General features: G+C 40.1%; 1 protein-coding gene across 20 annotated transcripts in view; it reads right to left on the reverse strand.

The window, feature by feature from the left end:
- LOC126985496 (transient receptor potential-gamma protein-like) overlaps window positions 1-10,570 on the reverse strand; it is a 176,805-nt gene that overhangs the window by 87,447 nt on the left and 78,788 nt on the right. For all 20 annotated transcript variants that reach the window (XR_007738751.1, XM_050840479.1, XM_050840466.1 and 17 more), the window contains one exon: window positions 7,063-7,193. Coding sequence is in view for 19 of the 20 variants with exons in the window: in XM_050840479.1 (XP_050696436.1) it covers window positions 7,063-7,193 (131 nt within the window). In the remaining variant the exon portion in view is untranslated. The remainder of the gene's footprint in view (window positions 1-7,062; window positions 7,194-10,570) is intronic.

A 10,570-nucleotide genomic window follows, 5' to 3' on the forward strand; every position in this document is an offset into this window, starting at 1 on the left:
TTTCCCTTTCTGCCCCTCTTATCTTCCTCCCTTCCTCGTTTCTCTCCCTTTAACTCTTTCCTTCCTCTTTTTCATCTTTCCTTCCTTCCTTTTTTTCTATTCCAATCCTTCCCTCCCATCTTCTCCCTTCCTCCTTTAGCTAATTTTCTGTCTCCCTTACCCAACTTAAACTCCCTTCCTGCCTTCCTTATCTTCCTCCCTTCTCTCCCTTCACCTCCATTTCCGCTTTTTTCCTTCCTCTTTTCTATACTAATCCTTCCCTTCCATTTTTCTCCTTCTTCTATAGCTCCCTTCTTTCTCTAACCTCTCTAATCTCCCTTCCTGATCTTCTTCCCTTCAACTCTTTCCTCTTCTTTTTCATCTATTTTTCTTTCCTTCCTCTTTTCTATTCCAGTCCTTCTATCCCATCTTCTCTCTTCCTCCTTTAGCTCTTTTTCTATCTCCCTTACCCAACTTTATCTACCTTCCTCCCTTCTCTCCCTTTACCTCCATTTCCTCTTCTTTTCATTTTTCCTTCCTTCCTCTTTTCCATACTAATCCTTCCCTCCCGTCTTTTCCTCCTCCATCTTCTTCTCTAACTCCCTTCTCTCTAATCCCCCTTCCTAATCTTCCTCCCTGACTCTTACCTCTCACTTCCCTCCCCCCTCCCCTCCCCCCTCCCCCCTTAATCCCCTCCCATGACCACTTCATATTTTTCCTCCTTTTTCTAATCCCCCAAAATCACACAATTATTTCCTGCCCGCTCCTCCGTGAAATAATGAAACTTTCTCTCTCTCTCTCTCTCTCTCTCTCTCTCTCTCTCTCTCTCTCTCTCTCTCTCTCTCTCTCTCCTTCAATCTTTCTTTCATTCCTTCTTTCGTTTTCTCTCTCTCTTTCTTTCTTACTTCTCTTTCAATTTTATTATTTCTTCCTTTTTCCCTCTCTCTCTTTTTCTTTCTTTTTCTTCCTTCAATCTTTCAATCCTTCTTTCTTTCTTTCGTTTTCCCTCTCTTTCTTTCTTTTGCTTTCTCTTTCCCTCTCTCTCTCTCTCTCTCTCTCTCTCTCTCTCTCTCTCTCTCTCTCTCTCTCTCATAGCCAATCACAGGAGAGCAAGTATTAAGCGTCTCTACCAATCCCAGTCCCTCCTCGGTCCTTCCCTTCGGCTCGACCAATCATGAGCCTCCTATCAAGTTACGTCATGAGCCTTCAGCCAATGAGAATCGCCCGTCTTAATCCAATGAGCCAATCACGGGGTTCCTTTCTTTATGAGGTTTTGTAGGAGTGGTTTTTTGGGGGGGTTTCGTTTTGACCTGAATGTGTAAAAAGTGTGATTATAAGTGAGAGAAGAGAGGAATAAGTGATTGGATTCCTTTTCTTCTAATTTCTTTTTTATTTTCTTCTTTTTCTACTTCTTGTTCTTCTTTTTCCTCTTTTTTTGTTCTTTTTGTTCTGTTTTTTTTTGTTCTTTTCCCTCTTCTTCTTTTCCTTCTTCTCCTTCATCATAATTTTTGTTTTCTTCTTCTTCTTTTTCTTTTTCGTATCCTTTTCTTCTTTTTCTTTCTCTAGTTATTGTTCTTCTTTTTCTTCCTCTTCTCACCTTCTTTACTTCGTTTCTTATTTTTTCTTTACTTTTTCTTATTCTTCCTCTCCTTCTCCTCCCTCCTCCTACCTTTCTCCTTCCTTCTTCGTATCTTACTCCCCTTCCCCTTCTCCTCCCTCCTACTTCTTCCCCGCACTGTCTTAAAAGATAGACTCGCTTTGTTTCCTTCTTCCCTCCTATCTTTCCTGTCCTTCCCTCCCTCCCTCCCTCCTCCTCTCTCTCTCTCCCTCCCTCTGGACTATTGCCAACAGATTTTAAATGTTCTTATGACATATTCCATTGTGTGACCCTGTAGCCATTTTTTTTGAGAGAGAGAGAGAGAGAGAGAGAGAGAGAGAGAGAGGAATAGGGGAGGATGTTCAGTTTACGATTTCCCTTTAGTCTTGTTGTTCTCTCTCCCTCTCTCTCTCTCTCTCTCTCTCTCTCTCTCTCTCTCTCTCTGCAATAACCCGCGCCCTTCAAGCACTAACACCCACACACCCGTCTCGATTTCCTGAGCAGGTGTGTCGGCTTGATTGCAGGTGTGTGTGTGTGTGTGTGTGTGTGTGTGTGTGTGTGTGTGTGTGTGTGTTTAATCTGTGTACGTTGACATGTGTACGTTTAATTGTGTGCATCTGTGTCTGTCTGTTCTGTCTTTGTGTCTGTCTATATCTGTCTTTTTCTTTCTTTCTTTTCTTTCATTCATTCATTCTTTTTCTTCCTTCCTGTCCTTCTATTTCTTCATTGCTCCCTTCCTTTCTTTCTTCGTTTCTCTCTTTTTCTTTTTCTTTTTCTTTCTTCCTGTCCTTCTATCCTTCCTTCCTTCCTTTCTTTCTTTAGTTTTTTTCTTTCTTTCTTTCTTTCTTTCTTTCTTTCTTTCTGTATGTATGTATGTATGTATGTAATTGTGAAAGTACTTATTTATACATTTATTTATACATGCTTGTGTGTTTGTTATTTTGAAGAATGAAAAAAAAAAGAGAAAAACCGCAACTTTTTTTCTCCCCAAATCATAACTTCCAAAACTTTTCTGTTGGCAAAATATCTTCGGGTTTCGGCGGAAGAAGTCTTGGGAAATATTGTGATCCTCGGAAGGAAAAATTCAAAATATATCTGCTGTGTCTTTGTCCGTCTCTGAGATTGGAGGCGACACACACTTATACATACAAAAAAGGAGGCTCAGAAAAATAACAACAAAAAAGGAAAAAAAAACAAAAAACAAAAAAAATACAAAAGAAAAACTACATAAATACAAGAAACCAAAAACTACAAAAGAAAACTACAAAAACTACAAGAAAAAAATACAAAACAAAAACTACAAAAAAAATACAAAAGAAAAAATACAAGAAAACAAAAAAATACAAAACAAACTACAAAAAATACAAGAAAAACAAAAAAATACAAAACAAAAACTACAAAAACTACAAGAAACAAAAAAATACAAAAGAAAAATTACAAAAAATACAAGAAAAAAATACAAAACAAAAACTACAAAAAATGCAAGAAAAAAAAAAAAAAAAAGCACAAAAAACAAACAAACAAAAACAAACAAAAAATGAAAAGAAAAGAAAACTACAAATACAAAAAACAAAACAAAACGAAAACAACAACAAGAAAAATTAGATACAAAAAACAACCAACCAACAAACAAACTCACGAACAATCAAAACAAAAACTAAATAAACTCTAAATCAACAAACGAGAACAAAACAACTCACAAGGACACCCAATCAATCCATCAACGCCGATAAAACTAACGGCGACTATCAATTGAACGCCGAAGTAATTAAAGCAACGAAGACAAATGACACACGGCAATTAATAAGGCCATTAATTGTATCCCGTTTTCTTTACCACTCTCTTCCCGTTTTCTATGATGGGAGACGAAGATAAAGCGATGACTCAACGAACTAATTATGACTCCTAAAGATCTTATGGGATTATGGGTCTGTCTTAGCCTCTCTCTCTCTCTCTCTCTCTCTCTCTCTCTCTCTCTCTCTCTCTCTCTCTCTCTCTCTCTCATTGTTTTTCTTTTTCTTTCCTTCTCTTCTCTCTCTCTCTCTCTCTCTCTCTCTCTCTCTCTCTCTCTCTCTCTCTCTCTCTCTCTCTCTCTCTCTCTCTCTCTCTCAAATAACCTGTCCCATTACATTATTACTGTTGTCTCCTTATAATAATTTCATTTTCTATCGGTCAGAGAAAGAGAGGAAGGGAAGGAGAAAAGGAGGAGGAGGAGGAGGAGGAGGAGGAGGAGGAGGAGGGAGGGAAGATGACAAGGGAGTGGAGCGGAAAGGAGAGAAAATATTGAAGAAAGCTGGAGAGGAATTCAAAAGAGGAGGAGGAGGAGGAGGAGGAGGAGGAGGAAGAAGAAAAAGAGGAGGAGGAGGCACTAGGAAGTAAATCTCAGAAAAACGAAGAGAGGAGAAAGAGGAAGAAGAAAAGGAAGAAAAACAAAGAATAAAAAGAAATGAAACAAAGAAAATCAAAAGACTGATTTTTATAATGGAATAATAAAAAACGCAAGAAAGTAAGAGAGAGAGAGAGAGAGAGAGAGAGAGAGAGAGAGAGAGAGAGAGAGATTAGTTTCCCCTTCGCTGCCCTCTCAACATGTTCTTCCAAGTTTCTATAGTTTTTCTTTTTCTTGTTGGCCGTTGCGAAAATAGGGAAGAAGATTACACGGATATTACTCTCTCTCTCTCTCTCTCTCTCTCTCTCTCTCTCTCTCTCTCTCTCTCTCTCTCTCTCTCTCTCTCTCTCTCTCTCTCTCTCTCTCTCTCTCTCTCTCTCTCTCTCTCTCTCTCTCTCCTCCTCTTCCTCCCGAGAACACACACACACACACACACACACACACACACACACACACACACACACACACACACACACACACACACACACACCTGCTCTACCAATTAAGTCCTATGGCAGGCTCGCTAACACCTGGCGCCCTTTAATTACAGGTAAGAGGCCAAACAGATAAACGGAGGAAAGGGAGGAAAAGGGAGAGAAAGGGATGACATATATTGGAGAGATAAGATAGAAAAGGATGCTGGAGGGATGGAGGGATAGGGGAGAAAGATTGATAAAGACGTGACTAAGGGAATGAAGGATGGAGGGAGGAAAGAAGAGAAGGGAGATATTGAAAAAAGAAAAGAAAAAAGGAAAAGTTGACGCCTAAGTGAGATTGTGAGACCTGTAAAGATGTGACTAAGGGAATGAAGGATGGAAGGAGGAAAAAAAAGAAGGGAGATAAAGAAAAAAAAGGAAAAGTTGACGTCTATGGGAGATTGTGACACCTGTAATTACCTTTTTTTTGCACCTACCACGTGGAAGATGAAAGAAAGTGAAAGGTGAACACACGTGGAGAGTCGAAACAGGAGGTAGTGAATATGGAACACCTGTAATTACTTTTTTTTTGCACCTGGCACGTGAAAGATGAAAGTGAAAGGTGACTATGTTTGGAAGGTCGAAACAGAAGGGAGTGAATATGAAACAGTGATAGATGAATGAAACTAAAAAATGAAAACGTTTGAAGAGTCGAAACAGAAGGGATTGAATATAAAACACTGATAGATGAATGAAACTAAAAAAATGAAAACGTTTGAAGAGTCGAAACATAAGGGATTGAATATAAAACACTGATGGATAAATGAAACTAAAAAATGAAAAGGTCTGATGAGTCGAGATAAAACGGAGTGAATTTGAAACACTGATAGATGAATGAAACTAAAAAAAGTGAAAACGTTTGAAGAGTGGAAACAGAAGGGAGTGAATTTGAAACACTGATAGATGAATGAAACTAAAAAAGTGAAAACGTTTGAAGAGTGGAAACAGAAGGGCGTGAATTTGAAACACTAATGAAAAAGAAACAACTGGGAAAGAGAAAAAAACAGAGGACATAGAGAGAACGAAACACCTGCTAAAAAGTAACACAGGGAAGAGAGAGAATGAAACACTTGGAAGAAAAATTTAAATACACGAGATAAACAAAAACTCCTCCTAAAATGAACACCTGGGAACGAAAAACGAAACACACCTGAAATGAAATAAAACACACGTTGAAAAATGAACACCAACGAGAGGAATGAAACACTTGGTAGGGAAAATTAAATACACGAGATAACCTGAAACGCCTCCTAAAATGAACACCTGGGAACGAAAAACGAAACACACCTGAAATTGAATAAAACACACGTTGAAAAATGAACACCAACGAGAGGAATGAAACACTTGGTAGGGAAAATGAAGTACTTGAGATAAACAAAAACTCCTCCTAAAATGAACACCTGGGAACGAAAAACGAAACACACCTGAAATTGAATAAAACACACGTTGAAAAATGAACACCAACGAGAGGAATGAAACACTTGGTAGGGAAAATTAAATACACGAGATAACCTGAAACACCACCTAAAATGAACACCTTGGAACGAAAAACGAAACACACCTGAAATTGATTAAAACACACGTTGAAAAATGAACACCAACGAGAGGAATGAAACACTTGGTAGGGAAAATGAAGTACTTGAGATAAACTGAAACGCCTCCTGAAATGAACACCTGGGCACGAAAAACGAAACACACCTGTAATGAAATAAAACACAGGTTGAAAAATGAACCCCAACGAGAGGATACTAAAACAGATGAAAGACAATTAAAACACCCTTGAGCTGCCTTTCTTGCTGTAAAAAAAATACTCGAACTAAAAATCATGGAGGGCAAAAAGTATTCACGTAGGAAATAGTGATGGAAATGGGAGATGCTTAGAAGAGAGAGGAAGAGGAGATGAAGAAAAGATGCTGGGAGAGAGAGAGAGAGAGAGAGAGAGAGAGAGAGAGAGTGAGAGAGAGAGAGAGAGAGAGAGAGAGAGAGAGAGAGAGAGAGAGAGAGAGAGAGAGAGAGAGAGAGAGAGAGATGAAGATGCGACTAAGGGTAGATAGGAAGAAAGGAGAGGGGATAAAAAGAAGGGGAGAAAGAAAAGAGTAAAAAGTAAATTGAAAAAACTTAAAGAAGGGAATGAAAGAGAAACAAATAACAGGATACAGGAAGAACGGAGAGAATGGGAAGGAAGGAAAGGAAAACAGGAAAAATTGAATAGAGTAAAAAAAATACACCTGAGAGAGAGAGAGAGAGAGAGAGAGAGAGAGAGAGAGAGAGAGAGAGAGAGAGAGAGAGAGAGAGAGAGAGAGAGAGAGAGAGAGAGAGAGAGAGAGAGAGAGAGAGAGAGAGACACCTGGGACAAAAAAAAGAAAAAAAGAAAAATCAGCTAGAAAACAAACACTAGGAAAACAAAACAAAACAAAAAAACAAAAACAAACAAACCTATGACAGAATAAAACCCGATAAAAAAGACAAAAAAAGAAGAAAAATCAGCTGAATAACAAACACTAGAAAAATAAATTAGACCGTATAAAACCCAATCTAAAAAAAAAAAAAAAAAAAAAAAAAAACCCACCTGTAAAAGACAAATCCAAACACCGGGTACACAACGCCACCACACCTGTCCTCACCTTCTCACACCTGCCACGTCGCCCCTCTCCACGGACAGCAGGAATTTCTTCTCCTCGATGGACAGCTGCCCCATCTCCTGGTAGGGCCTGTTGTAGCGGTCCTCCTCCCCCATGCCGTGGATGCTGTGGCTCTGTGGAGATGAGAGGCTGCGTGTGAGAGATGGAGATAAATGGTTGAGTAAAGGGATGGGGGAATATAAGGTGGGAAAAGAGGAGATAGGGAGATAAGATGCTGTGTGAGAGATGGAGATAAAGGGCTGAGTAAAGGGATGAGGGAATAAAATAAGGGAGTTAATAGAGGAGATACGGAGATAAGATACTGTGTAAGAGTTGCAGGGGAGCTCAGATGCCGAGTGTGTGAGAGTTGCAGGGGAGATAAGATGCTATTGGAGAGATGAAGAGGAGATAGAGGAAGAGTGAAGAGATGAGGAGATAACATACTATACGAGAAAGTCAAGATACAAAAAAGGTCAGTAAGATAAAATGCTACGTAAGAAAGATGCAAAGGATATAAAGGAAGGGTGGAAGGATGATAAATAAGGGAGATGGGGAGGAATGAGAGAGAAAGGATGCTGAGAGTGAGTGAGACAAAGGAAGATAAAACAGGTAGGATGCTGCGTTGGGAGTTGAGATGCTGTAAAAGAGAGATGCAAGGGGAGATAATCGAGGTAGGGTGGAGATAGGGGAGATGAGAAAGGTGTTAAGAGCTGTATGAATGAAGATAGAGAGGACAGGAAGATGAGGAAGGGCGAGGGAGATGAAGGAGGTCACGGGACTTTGTGAGGAGGGAGATAAGTGGAGATGGTTGAAAAAGGAGATGAGAAAGAGAATGTCAGTGAAGATAGGAAGTGAAGACGATGACATAACTAGATTGGAAAAAAGAAATGATGAAATGGAATGTGATAACGAGGAGGAGGAGGAAGAAGAAGAAGAAGAAGAAGAAGAAGATGAAGAAGAAGAAGAAGAGGAGGAGGAGGAGGAGGAGGAGGAGGAGGAGGTAAACGAGATGAACTACGCTATATGAGGCAGGGAGGCGAGATGAGGAAGATGAAGGATGCTGTGAAAATGATCCCTTATTAATAGTAAAGAGAAGATGGAGATGAAAGATGCTAGGATAGTGAGGCGAGATGATGATGCTGGAGATGAACTTTGGTGTATCATGGCCGGGAGATGAGGAGATGAGAGGCTGAGAGATGCTTGGAGACGGGAGATGATATTAAGGAGTAAGATGATGAGAGAGGATGATGATGAGGTTTTTAGGAGTAAGGGAGATGAGTGGAGATGAAGGAGAGAGTGATGCTGATGGAAACGGGAGAAGAGATGCTTAGAAGGAAGAGGAAGAGGTGGAGATGAAGAAAAGATGATAAAAGAGAGAGAAAGGGAGAGATCATATTCGGGAGATGAGAGATGTAGGGATGCTGAGCCTTATGTAGGAGAGAGAGAGGGAGACAAATATGGGACTAAAGGGAGAAAAGGAAAAGGGAGAGAGGGAAAAAAAGGGAGGAAAAAGAAGATGAATGGAGGGAGGAAAGAAAAAGAGAAGGATGTACTTAACAGAAACGAAGAAAAAAAACAAGAAAAATGGAGATAAGGAGAAGGGAGAGAAAAATATTTGTAGAGAGAGAGAAAAGAAGGAAAGAAAGAGAGAGAGAGACAGATGTCGCTAAGAGATAAGAAGGAGAGAAGAGAGAGAGAGGAGAGAGAGAGAGAGAGAGAGAGAGAGCGAGAGAGAGAGAGAGAGAGAGAGAGAGAGAGAGAGAGAGAGAGAGAGAGAGAAAGTGGAGGGATTACGTAGCTTTACCAGTTTACATTCTCTCTCTCTCTCTCTCTCTCTCTCTCTCACCCTAAAGAGAAAACAAAACTCGTACATCCTTTTCATGAAGTCTGAGGAGGAGGAAGAATCACCCTCCTCCTCCTCCTCCTCCTCCTACTCTTCTTCTTCCTCCTCCTCCTCCTCCTCCTCATTACCATATAAAATACCTCCTCCTTCCACGACAGTCAGACAGAGGAGTTAAATGAGAGAGAGAGAGAGAGAGAGAGAGAGAGAGAGAGAGAGAGAGAGAGAGAGAGAGAATGTAATCTACGACTTCTCTCTCTCTCTCTCTCTCTCTCTCACTCAAGGGAAGGGCAGATAAGGGAGAGATGCGGATGTAGGAGAGAGAGGAAGAGAGAAGTGAAGGGAATGAAAGGGAGGAGAAGGGAGGGAAAGGAAAGGAAAGGAAAGGAAATGAAAGGGAAGGGAAAAGAAGGGAAGATAGGAAAGGAAACAAAATAAAGGAGAAAAAATAAAGGAAATGATAAGAAAATGAAGGTTACGGATAAAAAGAGAAATAAAATAAGAGAAGGAGAAAGAAGGAAGGGAAAGAAGGGAATAAAATAAAGGAGAAAAGGGAAGGGAAACGAAAGGAAAGGAAGGGAAGCAATTTAATGATAAAGGAAGGAAAGGGAAACATAGGAAATAGAAGAAGAAAAGGAAATGAGTAAATGTGAAAGGAGTAATAAAAAAGGAAGAGAAGGGAAGCGAAGGGACAGGAACACAGATGAAGGGAAGGGAATGGAAGGGAAAGAAATAAGTGAATAGAAGAATGTTGAGAATGGGAAGGAAGGAAAGGGAATGGAAGGGAAAGGAAGGATGGTAATATAGAGAAGAGAGGAAGAAGAAAGAGAAGGAGAGGGAAGGGAAGTGAAGAAAGGGAATCGAAAAAAAAAAGAAGGGAATCGAAGGGAAGGGAAGGGAAACATAGGAGGAAAGGGAATGGAAGGGAAAGGAAGGATGCTAATATAGAGAAGAGAGGAAGAAGAAAGAGAAGGAGAGAGAAGGGAAGTGAAGGAAGGGAATCGAAATAAAAGAAAAAAGAAGGGAATCGAAGGGAAGGGAAGGGAAACATAGGAGGAAAGGGAATGGAAGGGAAAGGAAGGATAGTAATATAGAGAAGAGAGGAAGAAGAAAGAGAAGGAGAGGGAAGGGAAGTGAAGGAAGGGAAACGAATGTAAGAAAAAAAGAAGGGAATCGAAGGGAAGGGAAGGGAAACATAGGAGGAAAGGGAATGGAAGGGAAAGGAAGGATGGTAATTTAGAGACGAGAGGAAGAAGAAAGAGAAGGAGAAGGAAGGGAAGTGGAGGAAGGGAAAAGAATGAAAGAAAAAAAGAGGGGGATTGAAGGGAAGGGAAGGGAAACAAATAGAAGATCAAGGAAGGAAAGGGAAATATAGGAAATGAAGAACGAAAGGAAATGAGTAAATGTGAAAGAAGTAAAAAAAAAAGGGAAGAGAAGGGAAGCGAAGGGACACGAGAACAGATGAAGGGAAGGGAAGGGAAAGGAAACAAACAGACGACAAATAAAAGAAGAATGTAGAAAATGGGAAGAGAGGAAAGGGAAACAAACATAAAAGAAAAAAAAAAGAATAAAAGAGAACACGTGTATTTGAAGAGTAAAAAAGTGAAGTGAAGGGAAGTGAAGGGACACGAACACACACTGGGGAGGAAGGGAAGTGAAGGGCAGGGACGG

Source organism: Eriocheir sinensis, chromosome 59, assembly GCF_024679095.1.
Source record: "Eriocheir sinensis breed Jianghai 21 chromosome 59, ASM2467909v1, whole genome shotgun sequence".
Lineage (NCBI taxonomy): Eukaryota > Metazoa > Arthropoda > Malacostraca > Decapoda > Varunidae > Eriocheir > Eriocheir sinensis.